The sequence below is a fragment of the Petromyzon marinus genome, chromosome 36, assembly GCF_048934315.1.
Source record: "Petromyzon marinus isolate PM22_M1 ecotype Great Lakes invasive population chromosome 36, UKy_Petmar_22M1.pri1.0, whole genome shotgun sequence".
NCBI classification, from domain to species: Eukaryota; Metazoa; Chordata; class Hyperoartia; order Petromyzontiformes; family Petromyzontidae; genus Petromyzon; species Petromyzon marinus.
In genome coordinates, this window is record NC_133702.1 from 6,543,803 (window position 1) to 6,563,416 (window position 19,614).

General features: G+C 50.8%; 1 protein-coding gene across 1 annotated transcript in view; it reads left to right on the top strand.

The window, feature by feature from the left end:
- The window catches only part of LOC116949358 (zinc finger protein 800-like), a 30,700-nt gene extending 13,873 nt beyond the window's left edge, over nucleotides 1–16,827 (top strand). The window contains exons 4-6 of the mRNA XM_032966583.2: nucleotides 819–908; nucleotides 6,999–7,136; nucleotides 7,709–16,827. Coding sequence (XP_032822474.2) covers nucleotides 819–908; nucleotides 6,999–7,136; nucleotides 7,709–9,858 — 2,378 coding nt within the window. The 3' untranslated portion in view covers nucleotides 9,859–16,827. The remainder of the gene's footprint in view (nucleotides 1–818; nucleotides 909–6,998; nucleotides 7,137–7,708) is intronic.
- The last annotated feature ends 2,787 nt before the right edge of the window (nucleotides 16,828–19,614 follow it).

A 19,614-nucleotide genomic window follows, 5' to 3' on the forward strand; every position in this document is an offset into this window, starting at 1 on the left:
TCTCTTAGAAAAATACAAAATCAAATTACGTTCTACGCGACGCTGTGCAGAAATTTACAGGTGCTGTGGGTGTCTTATTTTTATTGTTTTGTAAAGCTGAGTTTGCACGCTTTTGTCTGTTCGTACATTTCAAGAATAAAGTCGACTATTATGGCCACATTATCAGGCCTAATATCGAGTTTCAATGGGACTGCCACATTGAGTCCAGCTGCACTGACTGAATCGGACTGATCTTTCCTACGATTGAGTTGAAGACAAACTAAAACTTAATCTGGCAAAAAAAATAAGTAGTGTTTCCGTGATTTGCCGAGTTGCTCGAGTCATCTCTGCGTGGCCCAGCGGCGGTGCGTTCGCCGCTCGTTGCAGAGGTTCACGGTTCAAATCCGGCGGCTCCCTGGTTATTACTGCACTTGTGATAATAATAATAAAAACACTAAACGCCCAGTCTGCATCACAGTGAATGTTAAAGATCCCATGACGTCATTCTCAAGAGTAGGCCCATTGTATGCTGGCCAATTTTGCCACATTCGAAAATTACTAGTTTGGGATTACACACACCTCCTACTCGCAGACGAATGCCCCAGGCCACTCTTGCACGTGAGACGTTGACTTCTCAGCCGGTTAAACAAAATTACCTTAAACTCTCCCAGAAACACATCTGAGTTAAGATTTTCCCCCCCCCCCCCCAGAAATCCCCACGAGTTAAATAGCCAAAACTGCCTTGCTAGACAAAGTTAAGATTTTTTTTATTTATTGTTAATTTAGATTCAAATTCAGATGCGAGTTGTGCAAGGGCGTGTTTGTTACCTCCATTCCAGCGGCGGAGCTGGGGGACCCTCCTCTCGTGCAGCAGCAGCTTCACACGTCGAGGCACGGCGTCCGCCAGATCCTCGAGTGCCTCCGCGTCGGTACACAGCAGCCCGCGCACACACACACGCACGCACGCACGCACGCTCGCGTGTGCACGCACGTACAGCAGCGCGCGCACAGCAGCCTGCGCTCACACGCACAGCGGCGCTCGCGCGCACACACAGCAGCGCTCGCACACAACGCACAGGGGCACACGCGCACACAAAACAGCGCACGCAAAGTGTGCTGGCTGAACACAGTGTGGTGAGTGAGTGTGTTGTGATCTGCGGTGTGCTGATGAACACAGTGCGGTGAGTGAGTGAGTGTGTTGTGATCTGTGGGAGTGCTGATGAACACAGTGTGGTGAGTGAGTGTGTTGTGATCTGCGGTGTGCTGATGAACACAGTGTGGTGAGTGAGTGTGTTGTGACCTGTGGGAGTGCTGATGAACACAGTGTGGTGAGTGAGTTGTGATCTGTGGTGTGCTGATGAACACAGTGTGGTGAGTGTGTTGTGATCTGTGGTGTGCTGATGAACACAGGGTGGTGAGTGAGTGAGTTGTGATCTGTGGTGTGCTGATGAACACAGTGTGGTGAGTGAGTTGTGATCTGTGGTGTGCTGATGAACACAGTGTGGTGAGTGAGTGTGTTGTGATCTGTGGTGTGCTGATGAACACAGTGTGGTGAGTGAGTGTGTTGTGATCTGCGGTGTGCTGATGAACACAGTGTGGTGAGGGAGTGTGTTGTGATCTGCGGTGTGCTGATGAACACTGTGTGGTGAGTGAGTGAGTGTGTTGTGATCTGTGGGAGTGCTGATGAACACAGTGTGGTGAGTGTGTTGTGACCTGTGGGAGTGCTGATGAACACAGTGTGGTGAGTGAGTGTGTTGTGATCTGTGGGAGTGCTGATGAACACAGTGTGGTGAGTGTGTTGTGATCTGTGGTGTGCTGATGAACACAGTGTGGTGAGTGAGTTGTGATCTGTGGTGTGCTGATGAACACAGTGTGGTGAGTGAGTGTGTTGTGATCTGTGGTGTGCTGATGAACACAGTGTGGTGAGTGAGTTGTGAGCTGTGGTGTGCTGATGAACACAGGGTGGTGAGTGAGTGAGTTGTGATCTGTGGTGTGCTGATGAACACAGTGTGGTGAGTGAGTGTGTTGTGATCTGTGGTGTGCTGATGAACACAGTGTGGTGAGTGTGTTGTGATCTGCGGGAGTGCTGATGAACACTGTGTGGTGAGTGAGTGAGTGTGTTGTGATCTGTGGTGTGCTGATGAACACAATGTGGTGAGTGTGTTGTGATCTGTGGTGTGCTGATGAACACAGTGTGGTGAGTGTGTTGTGATCTGTGGTGTGCTGATGAACACAGTGTGGTGAGTGAGTGAGTTGTGATCTGTGGGAGTGCTGATGAACACAGTGTGGTGAGTGTGTTGTGATCTGCGGTGTGCTGATGAACACAGTGTGGTGAGTGAGTGTGTTGTGATCTGCGGTGTGCTGATGAACACAGTGTGGTGAGGGAGTGTGTTGTGATCTGCGGTGTGCTGATGAACACTGTGTGGTGAGTGTGTTGTGACCTGTGGGAGTGCTGATGAACACAGTGTGGTGAGTGAGTTGTGATCTGTGGTGTGCTGATGAACACAGTGTGGTGAGTGAGTGTGTTGTGATCTGTGGTGTGCTGATGAACACAGTGTGGTGAGTGTGTTGTGATCTGCGGGAGTGCTGATGAACACTGTGTGGTGAGTGAGTGAGTGTGTTGTGATCTGTGGTGTGCTGATGAACACAATGTGGTGAGTGTGTTGTGATCTGTGGTGTGCTGATGAACACAGTGTGGTGAGTGAGTTGTGATCTGTGGTGTGCTGATGAACACAGTGTGGTGAGTGAGTGTGTTGTGATCTGTGGTGTGCTGATGAACACAGTGTGGTGAGTGAGTTGTGATCTGTGGTGTGCTGATGAACACAGTGTGGTGAGTGAGTGTGTTGTGATCTGTGGTGTGCTGATGAACACAGTGTGGTGAGTGTGTTGTGATCTGCGGGAGTGCTGATGAACACTGTGTGGTGAGTGAGTGAGTGTGTTGTGATCTGTGGTGTGCTGATGAACACAATGTGGTGAGTGTGTTGTGATCTGTGGTGTGCTGATGAACACAGTGTGGTGAGTGTGTTGTGATCTGTGGTGTGCTGATGAACACAGTGTGGTGAGTGAGTTGTGATCTGTGGGAGTGCTGATGAACACAGTGTGGTGAGTGAGTGAGTTGTGATCTGTGGGAGTGCTGATGAACACAGTGTGGTGAGTGAGTGTGTTGTGATCTGCGGTGTGCTGATGAACACAGTGTGGTGAGGGAGTGTGTTGTGATCTGTGGGAGTGCTGATGAACACAGTGTGGTGAGTGAGTGAGTGTGTTGTGATCTGTGGGAGTGCTGATGAACACAGGGTGGTGAGTGAGTGAGTGTGTTGGGATCTGCGGTGTGCTGATGAACACAGTGAGTGAGTGAGTGTGTTGTGATCTGTGGGAGTGCTGATGAACACAGTGTGGTGAGTGAGTGAGTGTGTTGTGATCTGTGGGAGTGCTGATGAACACAGTGTGGTGAGTGAGTGAGTGTGTTGTGATCTGTGGGAGTGCTGATGAACACAGTGTGGTGAGTGAGTGAGTGTGTTGTGATCTGTGGGAGTGCTGATGAACACAGTGTGGTGAGTGAGTGAGTGTGTTGTGATCTGTGGGAGTGCTGATGAACACAGTGTGGTGAGTGAGTGATTGTGTTGTGATCTGTGGGAGTGCTGATGAACACAGTGTGGTGAGTGTGTTGTGATCTGTGGGAGTGCTGATGAACACAGTGTGGTGAGTGAGTGTGTTGTGATCTGTGGGAGTGCTGGCTGAACACAGTGTGGTGAGTGTGTTGTGATCTGCGGGAGTGATGGCTGGATAAAGTGTGGATAAGACAAATCAGCTTTTCTGATAGACTGGGTAGCCAAGCTGGGTGGAGGAATCAATGAGTGACGTTCACAGGAGCAGTGACAATGGTAGTAGCGATAGACGAGTGATAGGGAGGCGAATGACCGCCGGTGAACGAGTGACTGGAGTGACTCATTGAGGTCTGCAGCATCACTCATCCTGACTGCTTTGCGTTGAATTCCGTGGCTTTTTCAATTGTGGCTCCTGGCATGGCAGCAGATAAGACGTTTCCATTCTAAAGTCTCACAGGGAACTGTGCATCACCCTGTGTTGGAGCAGAATATCACAGCGGGCAGTGCTAGTTCTGCAGACATGGCTTTGCGTGGTCTCTTTTTGCGTTGTGAAAAAGAAAGAGATTTTGCTTTCTTTAAAAGTTATTTGGTGCTCCCACAGCTGCGCGCGCTCCCCAGATTCACCAATCCGCGACCGACCGATGTGGTTAAGTACGGCCGAACAACCCCTGGTTAAGTTCTCGGAGCTGACATTTGCCAAATGAAGTTTGGAAAAAACAGAAAAATCCAATTCAATACGAATTTTTTGTGCGTGCGGTCGTTGGTGACCAGGCTGAGGACCATAGACCTGGCTACACATGAGAACCAGGTTTAATCACGGGGTGGTTGCTCAGATTTTAAGCCAGGTGATCTCAGTGGTTGCAGCCTCAGCGCATTGATATGTTTGCCGCTCGTGCTGCCCTCCCGTCTACTTTATAAATTACAATAAACAAAACTCCACGCGTTTGTCAATAACACTGTGGCCTTAAGAGGAATAATTTATACTCGGTGACGTTTCGGGGGAAATAGCCCTTCATCCTAAATAAAGAGAGAGGCCAGAGAGACAGAGTGGATAAGAGTGGGAAACTGCACAATGCATTGTGGGGCCGAATAAAAAATATAATAATTTTTCAAATCTTTCCCCGATTATGTGTTTTTAATTAGTGTATGAATAGTTACACTGAGTAGATATTGATTAACAGACAAACCCTTCAGCAGTGAAATTTAATGTTAATTAATTACTTTAGTAATACAAAGTTAAATTAAGTAATCCTTATAAACATCGTTTCAATATCATTGTGTTTTTTTTGCTCATCGCTTCTGTGTTGAATGCCACTGTAAGGGCAGGCTGGATGTAATATAAAATAACTATTGAAAATACATTGTGGAAAAATTGTTAAAAATATATATAAAACGTCAACCCAATTTAATAATTAAATTGTGTAAAATCACTATTATTTAGGCTCACGTGTGTGTCTGGAAATCTGGTTGAGGTCTGCCATGGCCATTATATTCCATGAAATTCACTCCTTAATAATTCCGACAAGGACTCATTCTTGCCATGGTGATTCGTGCCCCTCGCACCCCCACTACGGTCCACAACCACGCTGCAGGAAGAATCTTACTGAATCAGAATCTTTATTTAGACTGGAGGAATCCGATGATATGATTTTTGTGTATCCAAGGTCTCAAAATATTAGGATGTATTCCGGGTAATATGGTGAGATTTCAAAAGCTATCAGAATATGTTTTTGTATTATCATAATCACAATATCTATTTGAACTGTAGGACATCCGATGAGCAATGAAGCTCTTTTACACAGATGTCCAGTCGGGGCGGGTCAGCAAGTTACAACAACAAACAATACAAAAGCGCTTCTCACCACAATATTTTCCTCGTATGGCTTGACTTTGGTACTCCCTCCTGTCGTCTCATTCTAAGCCCCTATAACCTTGAACCATTCAATTAACGTGTCGTTTTTTTTACCTTCTCTGCTGTCATTAGTTGTGTATGCTACACTGGCTTTAGAACTACCTTCCCATCGTCTCATTTTCCAAGCTCCTATAACCTTGAACCATTCAATAAATGTGTGTTCTTCTTTATTTGCTGTGCTATCATTAGTTGTGTGTTACTGGCTTTGGAACTCATTGTCTCTTTGTCTGAGTATCTCTAATCTTGCTCATTTCCCAAAAAAACCGTGTTGGCTCTTATCTGCTGTTCTGTCATGTGTGCTATCTATAGCTTGCTGCTTTACTTGGCAGTTGCGATCAAGGTGTACTTAATTGGCAAGAGAGAGAGGAAGGAGCCTTACTATCTACAGAAGAGCTCTGACATGCGTGAGGTTTTTAGGCTGTTTTAAAACAAACCCCCCCCCCCTCAATTTATATGACAATCGTTTTAATCGGCATCACGGTATTGAGGCGAAGAAAATGCTGTTGGGAACTCTCACGGAACGGTGCATCGGCCTGCGTTGGAGAACAGCCTGCCGCGGAAGGTGATATCACAGAAGTACTTCTGAGTTCCCTTCATGCGATTGCTTATCCACACTCCGTGTTGGCTCTTATCTGCTGTTCTGTCATGTGTGCTATCTATAGCTTGCTGCTTTACTTGGCAGTTGCGATCAAGGTGTACTTAATTGGCAAGAGAGAGAGGAAGGAGCCTTACTATCTACAGAAGAGCTCTGACATGCGTGAGGTTTTTAGGCTGTTTTAAAACAAACCCCCCCCCCCTCAATTTATATGACAATCGTTTTAATCGGCATCACGGTATTGAGGCGAAGAAAATGCTGTTGGGAACTCTCACGGAACGGTGCATCGGCCTGCGTTGGAGAACAGCCTGCCGCGGAAGGTGATATCACAGAAGTACTTCTGAGTTCCCTTCATGCGATTGCTTATCCACACTCGGGGGCAACTGCACTTTCACACGTGCCCTGCTATGGAGGCGTTTGTGGTATGGCAATCAACTGGATATCTTGTATTCTGACGACTGCACCAGTTGCCCAAATTGAGTGCAGAACCAAATTTAACGTCATGGATTCCTCGTGCAGTCGTTGCCGACTGGGCCGAGACCATTGGTGTGCAACTCTGAAGAGGCAAGCGTTAGCACGGGCAGCTGAAGTCTGGAAGAAAAAAACCCCAGGGTCTCACCGGTGCCGGCTTAAAGCTCTGACCCCTGATCCACCCGGACCACCTCCAGAGATTATAACCTTCCCTGAAGCTGTGGGGTTCAATTATAGGAGTAATTGGAATTAAGAGTTGGCTTGCGGCTTGTGTAAGTTCCTGCCACTGTTCGGGATAAGCGTTTACTCTTATTAACGTTAACCCCGAAGGCAGTGGTCTCAGAGATGGTGCGACTTGCTTGGAGGGTGGAGGGGAGACCGTCATCCAACAGTGGATAAATCATGCTTTATTTTGATGCTGTCCCACCCCCTGCAGGGACGCCACGTCTCAAGCAGCTGCTGCTGTGCGAGGTGGACATCATCTTCGAGTGCCAACTGTGCCGCAGCCTCTTCCGGGGCCTTCCTAACCTCATCGTGCACCGACAGAACTACTGCCACCCCTACGCGTGCACAGGTAGCGCCGCGTGCAGGCACCCCCCCCCCCCCCCCCCCTCGGCTCTTGGTGCTCATGAAACGCCGCCACGGGTTCCCCCAACGACAGATTCCAGACAACCTCCCCCACCCTCCACGCTTTGCCAGCATCGTTTGATTAAACGACGCATGCCAATGAGTAGCCCGTCGAGCAAAACGTTCCCCCAGGTTTTTGTGGTGAAGTAGGCTGAAATGACTCCCATTTCAGGGCGATAACAGCAATGTTTGGACAAATAAAAAACCATCGGTGATGCGCTGTTTTGGGCGAGGGGCTGTATACACCAACCAAGGCGATGAGATTCAGGGAAAATCTGAAACTGTAAGTGGAGTCTGCTGCTTTAACCAAACGCTGCTGGCAAATGTTGACTGAAGGCGATAAGTCCGATGGGTGAAAGTGTGATTTTATTTAACATTTTAATGGCTGTCTTTATTTATCCATGATATTTTTAATATTATATTCTGTCTCAAGTATTCCTTGACATTTTTTGCAAATGAAAAACGGCACATTCGCAATTTGCTCCACACTCTTTTTTCCTGCGTTCAATCCCCTGTTAGAAGACGACACCTTTTTTGAAGAGGACAACAACAACAACAACCACCACCGCAACCACCGCCGGGACACCATCCCCGAACCGGCACGGCCACAGGAGAAGCGCGTCGACTTCGTCATCCAGCTGGACCCCATCGCCACTAACCGCAACGCCGTCTACCAGCACGTCATCACCTCGGACGACCCCGAGTGGGAGGCCCGCGTCGCGGCCGAGCCGGGCCGCCAGGGCCCGTCGGGCACCGCCCCCGTGGTCCCGACGGAGGCCAAGGAGGCTGGGCCCGAGCCGAAGGCGGAGGCGACGGTCGGCCCGGCCGCGGACCAGACCGCGAGCGTCCTCTCGCCGATCTCGCTCGGCTACTCGTGCGCCGTGTGCGCCAAGAGCTTCCGGCTGCGGCGCAGCGTGCGGCGCCACATCCGCGTGGTGCACAAGAAGCTCGCCGAGGAGGTGAACCGCTACTTCTGCCTGGACGCGGCGGCGGCGGCGGCGGCGCTGGCGCAGGGGCAGGCGACCGCACCGCACGACCGCAAGGCCTGCCCCGTGTGCCACAAGAGCTTCGCCAACAAGGCCAACGTGCGGCGGCACTTCCACGACACGCACCACGACGCCAAGTGGGAGGTCGCGTGGAAGGAGTCGAGGTCGCCTGGCCGGGCACAGCCGTCGGCGCGCTCCTCGCTCTCGCCGCCCTGGTCGCTGACGCCCGTCAAGGTGCCGGCGCCCGCCAAGCGGCACGGAGGCGCCGGCGCCGAGATCCTCGTGTGGATCTGCCCGATGTGCAACCGCAAGCACGGCTCGCTGATTGCGATCAAGCGCCACCTGCAGCTCTTCCACAAGCAGAACAACTTCATGACGGAGGGCGACGAGGAGGCCGCGCCGCCTTCGGACGCCCCGACGGAAGGCGGCGACGGTGGCGGCGGCAGCGGCGGCGGCGGCGGCATCGGAAGCGGCAGCGTCGGAGGCGTCGGAGGCGTCGGCGGGGATCAGCCCGAAGATTCCTCAGTCGCGGACGTCCAGGAGTCCAAGGGGAAGCCGCCGGAGCAGAAAGAGACTCCCACGAAAGCCGGCGCCAAGGACAGAGACCCGAAGGCGCAGCCGCCCCCCGACAAACTGACGCACAAAGATAACCTGTGCACGATTTGCGGGCATGCATTCCCCAGCCGGGTCGAGTACAGGAAGCACATGTCCACGACGCACGCCGGCGACGTCAAGCCCGAGCAGAACGGCACCCGGCAGCCGGCGGAGCCGGAGACGCCCGCCAAGGGGGGCGGCGCCGAGCGGCAGCAGTCGCCCCGACAGACGGCGCCGCGGCCGGAGACCAAGGCCAAGGGGAAGCTGTTTGACCTGCGGCAGCTGTACTGCCGGCTGTGCAAGCGGCGCTTCTCGACGCGGCAGAACCTGCGCAAGCACATCGAGATGCACACGGACGGCGACCGCCTCTACGTCAAGTTCTTCCGCTGCCCGCTGTGCTCCTACGAGTCGCGGCGCAAGTCCGATATCCTGCGGCACCTCACGGTGGTGCACAAGCACACGAGCTGCTACCTGCGCCGCGTCGCCGGCAGCCTGGAGAGCCGCTCCATCAAGAAGCCGGTCGATGCCTTTCTCAACCGCAAAATCCGGCGCGGGCGGCTGCCGCACAGCGCCGGTCTCCGCGTGAAAGCGGAGCCGGGGGCCGTCAGCCGCACCGCGGACGGCGCCGCCGGCGGCGCCGGCGGCGGCGGCGGCGAATCTTCCGCAGCATCGCCGTTGGAAAACGCCGGCACGCCAGCGTCGGTGGCCACGCCAGTCAAAGCGAAGGGCCAGGCTGCGGCGCCGACGACGCCGACGACGCCGACGACACAGACGACGGCGCTGACGGCACCAAAGGCGTCGGCGCCGCCGGCGGCGCCAAAGACGCCAGCGGCGCATCCAGCGAGCTCGGCTCTGCCGTACCAGTGCGACGAGTGCGGGAAGACGTACACCAAGAAGTCCTTCCTGGACAACCACAAGCTGGTACACGTGCGGAGGGGCAGGAAGGCCGGGCAGAAGACAGCGACGGCGGCGACAGAGAGGAGCAAGCGAAGCTCCTTCCCGTGCCGCAACACGCGCTCGCGCTCGGTGAACCTCAGCGACCGGCGACGGCAGCAGCAGCAGCAGCAGCAGCAGCCGCCCGCCAAGTGACGGGAGCGGCTGGCGCCAGAGGGCCGTTGCGCTCCTCCGCTCTGTCGCGGTTTTGCCGTCTGGAGGACGCCGCTTCGTTTACGTCGTCCGCTGGTGAACAAGCGGACGATAAGCTGAACGTAAAAAAATTTTTTTTTTTTAAAGGTTCTTTTTTTTTTTTACTACACATCCCATCAGCCACACCGGCCTTCTGGGAGTGCATGATTTTAGCAGCATTGTTTCAACACAAGCAAACTCTGTACCGGTTTTGACATTCAAAGTCTCATCAGCAGTCGAAAGGGCATGAAACAATAGTGATGTGCATGTGCAGTGCGCTTGCTTAGATCCTTCTGCAACTTCAAGCGCAATGCATCCCATCTCATCCATCTTCATTTCCCCTGTGGCTGTACAGCACAAGGTATACGAGTAGGGAGGTGATGCTGCAATGTGGTTGTTTTCCCCCCCAAATCGGTCACTTGCGAGTAATTTATCAAATTTGGCAACTTTTTCACCACAATGCCAATGCTCATGGCCTATTCTTTTTCCGATCACATCAAAGGACCTTCAACGTCCACTGCGAAGCAGACCGTTGGCGTATTTATGGCCATTGCACCCCAGCCGCATTTACCAGGGCGGTCGCCTGTTTGGAAACCACGCGTGACGATGATTCACAACTTGAATTACAAGTTGCGTGAAAACAATTCGCGAGCGTCAGATGTGTCTTAACGGAAGCTAGCAAACTGCACGAACGAGATGGGGAGGGAGAAAAAAACGACAGAAAATAAAATGGGACGAATCGCGATGATTCTACAAATCTCCGCGACAAAGGGGAATGGCTCGTCCGACGCCGAATACAGACTGCAGCGTGTCTATCAACAGGCCAGCGTAATATTCTTTGAGCAACACTCAAAGGGGGAGGAGGTTGGTGGGTGTGAGGGGCAGCGGGGCGATGGCTTCCCTTTCCCTCCAGGAGATTACATTTCTCTCGAGCGGGCCACGTCACCCCCCCCCCCCCCCCCACACCGCATCGAGCGGGCAACGTCACCACGTCGCCCCGCGTCATCAAGCGGACCCACGTCATGACGTGCCGGTGGACGAAGCGACGCGAATGACCGACCGACTGTGCGGCCTCGGTGACGGTGAGACGTGACGATCGGGCTGCGTTCTGGATCGGCGGGGCGCGCGTGCGCAACGGCACGCCGGTGTGACGTAGTCCACACGCCAGCGTCGTGGCACGCACGGTGGCACCGGCAAGAAGCTCGCCGTAAATTCACGCAAAAAGGCCGACACGTGGTGGTAAAGTGGGGCAATTAGGCGCCCGTGAAAAACTTTAGTGTGTCTCAGAGGCGTCGATTTTAGCGTCGAGGAAAGAAGGCTTGTGGCAGGACACGGCCCTGGTAGGGATGAGCGGTCCCGTGGTCGTGGCTAACGACAGAGTGGCAGCCAAAGGAGGAAAACACGCCCTGCGTGCAGGAGCAAGATGAGCGGTTTCATCGCAAGGTCGGAGTGGGGGATGATGACGGCTTGGGGAGACCTTCACTCAGCAGTGGATAGATCATGGCTGTAGAAGTCAATGATGAAAATTAGCGAAGCTTCAAACTCGCATTGGACAGCAAGGGGACGCTCGCGGTGCATGCCAGGGGTTTGGTGATACACTTCGCCCGGCGATTCCATCATCAGTCATTATCTACGGTTGTGATTTTATTCAATAATTGGTAATTACTCAATTGGGATTACACAGAGCTTATCATCGCCATCCCCCCCACTGCTCCCCCACCCCCAGCCACCTCACTACCAGCTGACTAGTGTCCGTTTGCAAGCCAGGTGCTGAGTCACTTTGTGCCGCACAGGGACAGCTGCCACTGGGGGTGCCCTTTCACATGTGTTGAGATGAGACGTGAGATGTCAAGCGCCCTAGCGAGACGCCCCAGCGTATACGAGGGCGCTGTATCAAAAACAAATCATTGTCATCATCCTTGTCCTCTCTCCTATGTTCTGTCTCATTCGTATTGTCTGTCTTGGTTGTGCCATTAGAATTTGCGTATATAATCGGTATGCTTATTATTTGCATAAATTGTAAATTATCGATTAGTATACACCTGTATAGGAATCGATTTTAATTGATGTATTATTACATGCCTACTGAGTACATAGCTACAAGATGAGATATGTTTGTCTCATTTGGTTTAATTTTCCTTTAACTGTGATGTACACATACAGCCCCTTTGTCATTCCACTGCTGGCTGAGGGCCTCCTGGTGATGTAGCCCTCGACAAAACGATGGATCAGCGAAAGATCTTCGATAAAGATGGAATATCTACTGCACTACTTAGTCCGTGGGCCAGAGATAAAAAAAACGGTACCACCTAAGGTAGCAACACTTCAGTCCTACCGATTTACTTAGGTGGACAATGAGAGTGAATTACCGGGTGACCCACCAATTTCCAACGGGTTATCACATAAATCGCTATGATTGGCCACATCAAATCATTGGAACCACTAAAGTTACGCCACATGTGGTGGTACCAACGACGAGTGAAATATCTGGTCTGGGTTGCTCATGGACCAACCGAGCAAATCCAGCATCCTCACACAGTCACATACATCCCTTACCGTCACGGCTTTCAGCCGTGAATGGCAGAGCAGCCTCCCAAACATCTGACGCGGCGATGTCAGTGTCCACGACTGGACGAAGATCATCTCCCTATGCCTTTTGGGATTTGTAACATGGTTGCTATTATTATTATTCCGTTCAAAAGTGTTATTGTTGTGTTTTTCTTTAATCCTATCGCCGCGCGAGCGCACGGATTACGACATTCTGTAATCTGCCTTTGCGTCGAGGTGGCTGGCGGTCATCGGGAGTGAGATCAGACGGACCGCGGGGCGGTAGCGATGGGCGGCGCCATGCCCAGCAACGAAATGCGCCCCCCGGGAAGGAGGAGCGTGCGAACCCCACACTTGATCTTTTTTTCATGATTAAAGCATAATTATCACAACGCAGTACGGACATAAGGAAAAATATATTATCGTAACAAACCATCATGGTAGAGATTACAGCACATTACTAACTAGTTATTGTTACAATTTTCGGTGTGAAATTGTACAAGGTAGTACAAGGGTTGTGTTGAACGTTTCCTCGATATAAATGACAGTAACAATCGGTGGTGTAGCATGGTTGACGTGGGCCCTAGTGCAAGGAATTGAATGCGGGGCCCCCCCTCCTGTTCAATTTACCCCCCCCCCCCGTCTTCGAAGCCTGACGCTTGGACCCCATCGGCTCCATTGCAGTTGCACTGCCTGCACACTCGGTAGCTACGAAACCGAACACGGTAATAAAATGTGCGTTTCACAATTAATATTGTGAATGTGATCGCATCGCAAGACACTGAACATATTTGGTCAGCGCGCACACCAAGATGATTTGAATGTAGATTATTTTTGTCGCTTTTGTATGGGAAGGGACTGAGCGGTGGAGGAGGCCCACAAGCCAGGGAAGGGACCGTGTGGTTCGAGATACAAAATGAAAGCAATTCAAAGAGAGAGAGAGAGATGCACAAAGACGTCTGCAGAGGAGGGGAGGGGGAATGTCTTGAGCCTGCACTTGAACAGTGGGCAGGGTCTTTGCAGCATCGCGAGAGGCCGGAGCAAAGGATGAAACTTTACCGCACAAACTTTGCTTTTCACCAGTATACTTGTACATGTATTTCTGAATAGCAGCTTCAAGTGTAACTTGGGCAAATATCTGCAATAAATACTGTACCCGCAAACAGCGGTGCATAATGGGTTTAGGTGAATTATTATTTGTTGACACGATCATTCGTGATAACTGTATCGCCGGGGTAAAAAAAAAACATTGGAGACAACTTGAATTCATGAACGGTCTGTCTCCAATGTTCTCTCAATCATCGTCGTCGCAGCTGGCGGGGTAATCGACTGACGTGTACATGCGTTTGTTCAATTAAAGACTTAAAACGTGGAATTGATGGCATTACGTTTACGGTAAATCTGCCAGTTTTAGGAATCCCTATCTGCATTCAACTTTAATCGCACATTATCTTGGGAAATCCAGCTTTCATGCGGGATCGGTTAACCAGGTGGAAAAAAAATATACGTTAAACTTTGTTACGGTATTCTGCGGGCTATCAGATACACTTTACCCCCTCCCCTTGTATTGACACCGGGCCCAAGTTGTGTGGTGTGTCTTCTTAATCGGGTGAACGCGGCACACACAATAGAATTTGTTTTGGGTTACATCACGTGAATATATCAGTGTCGTTAAACTCAACACCATCCGACACAGCCAATTAGTAAGGGTTGTCACGTAAACAGAACATGCCAATTCATCACTAGTACAGCACACCGGTGTGTTGGAGAGCAAAGCCACAACATTTACAATGTTGAGTACGACGTTTCGCCAGTAATCAACTAGCAACATCGGGAGGACCAATTGTCATCATCAGGCGGACAGATTGCTTGATGAAGCTGGTTGTAATTACTGGTGAAACGTCGTACTCGGATTGTAAATGTTGTGGATTTGCCCTCCAACACGCCGGTGTGCTGTACGAGTGACGAATTGGCACGTTCTGTTTACGTGACAACCCTTACTAATTGGCTCTTGGGTGGTGGCGGGTTTAACGACACATATATTTACGCGATCTAACCCCAAAAAAAAACTCTTATGGATGACATTGGTCGCGAAAGCCGCCCACGTTTTAAACGGCACGCACCACAATCTGTCGCGGCGACTTGGTCCAACGCCATCTGTTGCGCAACAACAAGCGGAACCTTTCGACCCGTAGCCAGGAGATCATCGGAGTCGTCGCCTGGTCTCGAGAACGTCCTCGCCGTTTGTCTTCACGCGTCGGCGTGTGAACGCGACTTTCTTCGTCAGGGCGAAACGCCGCTGTGCGCCCCCAGCTCGGGTGAAGCGAGAGTTCGTGTTCCCCAGCCGCCACGTTCACCTGTGTTCATTTATTACACGGCATGATGCGTTCGGTATGATTATGATAAGACAAAAAAAATATTACAAAAGTTCGGTTTTATCGAGAGGTGCCTGAACGCGGCCAGGTGGCTCCGTGGTGGAGAGAGCGGCGAGCACATCGGAAGGTTTCGGAGTTCAAGTGTTGTTTGGGGGTGGGGTTGACTCTGCCCATCATCTCTCCAGGGACGATAAATTTGGTACCAATTTGTTGAAGCCAACAGTTGGTTGTCCTGTGGCTAGACCTGTCCTCCCCTCCCCCTGTTATAGAAATGTGGAAATTCCACTGCTGGCTCAGGGCTGTAAACAGGAGATGAGCACTAATGCCTCGGTGCTCATTTGAGCAGAAAATCACTTTGACTTTCATCTCAAAACATTAACAAATGCAATTTCTACAACGCATTTTAGCTCAACACATGGTGCTTAATTGGCGCATTGCCTGCCGCTAACGTGTTATGACCCCACCAACTGTGATCGTGAGTTAGGTGTTAACACATCTGTCGACTGCGTAAATTAAATCCACATACTTTGTGGCCAATTGCCACGTTGACAACTACTGTAATGTATAATTCAAAATTGTAATGATTTAACAGCCCATTTTCAACCCACTGCTGACTCAATATTCCCCATGCTGCACCAGTCACTGGGGTTGTTTGACCATACTTCACTATGCTGGTCATTGCAGGTTTTGTAAAAAGTTGGGGGGGGGGGAGGGAACCCCATGACCACTTTAGATTCATGCACCGTCATGCAAAGTTTCACATACGTTCACAACAAATGCTTTCTTATCGCAGACGATACAACCAGGGCCGGATTAATATTGTCTAGGCCCCTGGGCTACAGGTACTGCGAGGCCCCCAGTAATATTTCCAAAAGGAAAACAAAGTTAAAGAAAAATAAAGTGTTTTTTTTTACTAGGCTAACAAATAAAATTCAGCATTCACAAATGAAGTAACTTTTCACTTCATCTCTGGAGGCCCCCTGGGCTGCAGCCCCTAAAGCCCCCCACGCCTCTTAATCCGGCCCTGAATACAACCATACGTTTTGGCCAGGGTATTTACGTTGCGGTTCATCGGCAGAAATCGATTGACTTTAGTGAGGAGTTCGTGGAGCATGACCACTTGGCAAAGCATAAAAAAGCAGTTGTTGGGGGTGGCTTTTACTCCTGCGTAGGGTTTTGTGGGTTTGTTTTTCTCTCTCCCCCGCTCGGGGTTCTCGCCGCCGTGGGTCGCCCGCGGTTGGCCTCTCTCGGGTTTCCGCCGCGCTCGTCGTGCGGGCGGCAATTGGCGATTTTTATTCGTCTCGACGTTTCGGTTTCCTCCCAAGATAGCCGGCGGCGGCGGCAACAACAACAAAAACGTGGGCCCAGAAACTTCGGACGTCACGCGGAAGATCGGGCGGGGGGCGCCGACTTCCCGGTGAAGCAAAAAAAAATAAGTTTTATCGTAGGGTTTTGTAAACGTTGAAAAGTTGGATGAACTGCCTAACGACCTAACACGCCTTGGATATGTACAGAGTGCGACACGTAGCCGTTCAATGAATGTTGAGAAAAAAAACATTTAAGCAAAACTTTTTTTTTAAAAAAGCAAGTTTGAGTAGAATATGTAGCCAAGAAAAAAAATGTTCGCTTCCATCACGCGTGAGCTTTGTCTGAACCAAGCCACGGGGCTGTTTGTTTTTGTGTTTACTGTTTTCCTCCCTTCGCCCATCACCCCCCCTCCCTCCCCTCTCTCATTGGGCAGTTTTGCTCCTGCGAGCTGCTGAAAATGACCAAAGAATGCTAATGAAGAAATAAAAAGAGGGATATATATTTTATCGCGAGGTCGCGTCAAGTGCCGGACAGGAATGCCCGCGTTTGCGCGTGTACAGACGAGAGGCGGGAGGAGGAGGAGGAAGTGTTAAAAATGAAGCTCTTAAGTTTCTTGCTGCTCACAAAGTTGTTCCTGGTTACCGGTGGAGCGCGCGCGCGCACGCACGCACGCTGTGAAAATAAATAAAAAGTTTGTTCGGCAGCTGCTGCTCTCTTGCCACCTCTCCCCCTTCTGTGGTTTGGAATGATGTCGTCGGCGCCCGTAGCGAGAGGACGACACCGAGGCGCGAGCTGGGAGGAACCGCGGGGAAAGAGGTCACCACGCGGCGAGCCAGACCCCGCTGGCCCGGTGATCTCATTAGCGCAAGTAGCCATGTGCTGCGGGCCCTCCACCCACCCACTCACCCCCCGGGCTTTCAAGAGCCCCGCGCTAAATGCTTTCAAGCTAGCCAATTCCGTACTCTATTATTTCGGTAAAGTCACGTAGGTAGACAAATAAATCACGACGTTTCGATCGCAACACAAGCAATCGTCATCGGGTAGAAAGATACAGCAGTCGAAATGCTGAAAGGGCTGTTGCAGTGATTCTGCACTTGCTCTATTACTATAGTACTATACCACCGCCTACTTTTACGAACTACTGGGGTGTTTAAGGTTAGCCATTTGTCGTATTATCTGGCTGTATAGCAAATGAATAAAAGTACAATTACTTTACTATGCAAGTAAAAAAAAGTGTTTTAATATTTATTTATTTAGGGCCCCTTTATAGCATGCTACAGGGCCCGCACTAGCTTTAATCTGGCGCTGGAGCCGCCACCAATATTTGCCCAAGCTTGTGCAGTTCCTCTCTGTGTGAAGGTGTTATCGGCCAATTCAACCTTATGGCGGTACCCCAGGGTATACCATAGTGCCCCGGCTCTCGCATCATGTCCGTGATGCAGCTATTTTTAGTCTGTTGATGGTCGGCGATGCGGCAATCGACTCATCTCGACGAGCTGTACACGATGCACCACTACGGTGCGTACGAGCGTTCAGGGTTTCAGCGCAATCGTCCTCGCTGCATTTTGACATCGCGGAGTGGGGCACTGATATCGGATTGATTGGTACCCCAGTCGCGGAGTGAAGTACACCCCTGGAAAAAAAATAGTGTCCCAGAAATAAAATATTTAATTGCCTCGGCATATTTTGTATTATTTGGTACCCCGGATCAAAGAACGAGTGTTCACACGCGGGGGGAAACCCGGAGCGCCCGAAGGGAACCCCAAGGTTGCCAGGGAGAAGCACTCAAACTCAACTCCAGACGGAACGGGTGGAGTGAACATTTTTTGCTGGATTGCCGTGGTCTGGCGAGTCAGGGTATGTGCACCTCAACGCCCCACGGGGAGGGAGTTTCACAACATTTGTGCAGTGATTTCCCCCCCCCCAGCCCTCGGTAACTCCACAGTGCTGGATTACAGGCCACGTGCATAGCCACCGCCGCCGCCTAGCTGAATGGCTTCTATTATTTAAGAGTATTTCGAGGCTATACATTTCCACATAAGCCACTTCGTTGAGCTACCATTTGTGATCGGGTCGCTTCTGAAAAAATAAGTTAATAGCTCCGTGGGCTTTACCTGGTAAACTAAACAGATAAATAGTGATTTCGCTTACCGTTTCTCCACTTTGAACTCCTATCGTGTTTTCGTAATGTAACGGTCTGTCCCTGTGCCCTAACTGGACATGTGTGAAAAAGAGCTTCATAGCTCATCGGATTCCTCTTGCAGTCTAAATAAAGATTCTGGTTGACGTTAGGCGAAGGTAAATGTGCAGCTGACGTCATTTGTTGCTCCCGCAACTGCTGGCAGGAGGCCCGCCACTCGAGGGACATCTTAAGATTGCATCTTGGCCTACTCTTCCACACGAGACAGACTCGTTGGGGTTAGTCTTGACATTCGCCCAGAATTACACCCGATCTTGTCAGACCCTCAGAAGCTAATCAGGACGTTGAGCCTGGATAGTGCTTGCATGGGTTGTAATGTGCGCTGATGCCTACTTTATTGAGGGCGACATTAGCACGGAAAATAAAGATAGATTAGTGGGTGACTACCAGGCACAAAAACAGGTGTTGTGGGCAGTAGAGGGCAGTGCAGTTAATGTAATTGTTCTAATACCAACCTGGACAGACCAGTGTGGTGAAATGTGGTCCAATAACTCTCATCAATATATCCACACAAGTAGTTTCGTGATATCCGTGGAAGCAAAAATCCCCAGAGATCCCTTCAAGCCACATTTCTTATCCACAACAAGGGGGTACTAGCCCCCCCCCCCCACGACAGGGGGGTACCCCCCCCCCACAACAGGGGGGTACCCCCCCCCCCCAAAACAGGGGGGTACCGGCCTCGCGACCTCTTCATGCTTTTTGCCGCATGGCAGCCAAAATGATAATGTCATTTCGAGAGCTGGAAATCAATACAAATGAATTTCAGAACCAGGTCGAAGGTGATTGGTTTTTATTTGTGCATTCATTGGAGGCCAGGCCGAGAACAGAATCAGCAGTGGGCTCGGACTTGAACTCAGGCTCTCAACGTTACAGGACTCTGTGCTTAAACCTCCCAGAGCCACCCGGTCACACGTCCTGCAAGGAATTGACGAACGACCTCTCTGGAATGTACTCTGCATCAGAATTGTCGCGGCTGAGCGGTAATCAACCTCAATGCATACACGCGCTTATCCGATTAAAGATACAACTGCCAGATTACCAAAATCGGTACGCAAAAATAACAAAACGTTACCTACGCCTGGGAAAGTAACGAATATATTTCCAATGACTTTGCGCTCCGTCTTTCCCAAACAAAAATGAGAATCTCAACGGGCTCGCAACTGAATTCATAAAAGCACGATGATATATTTGACACGTTGTCTTGAGGCTGCATTTTAAACTGTGAACGGTCCCTCTGCGTGGGCGGCTGCACGCGTTGGAATCGATGGTATTGTACCCCGCAGGAAAGGG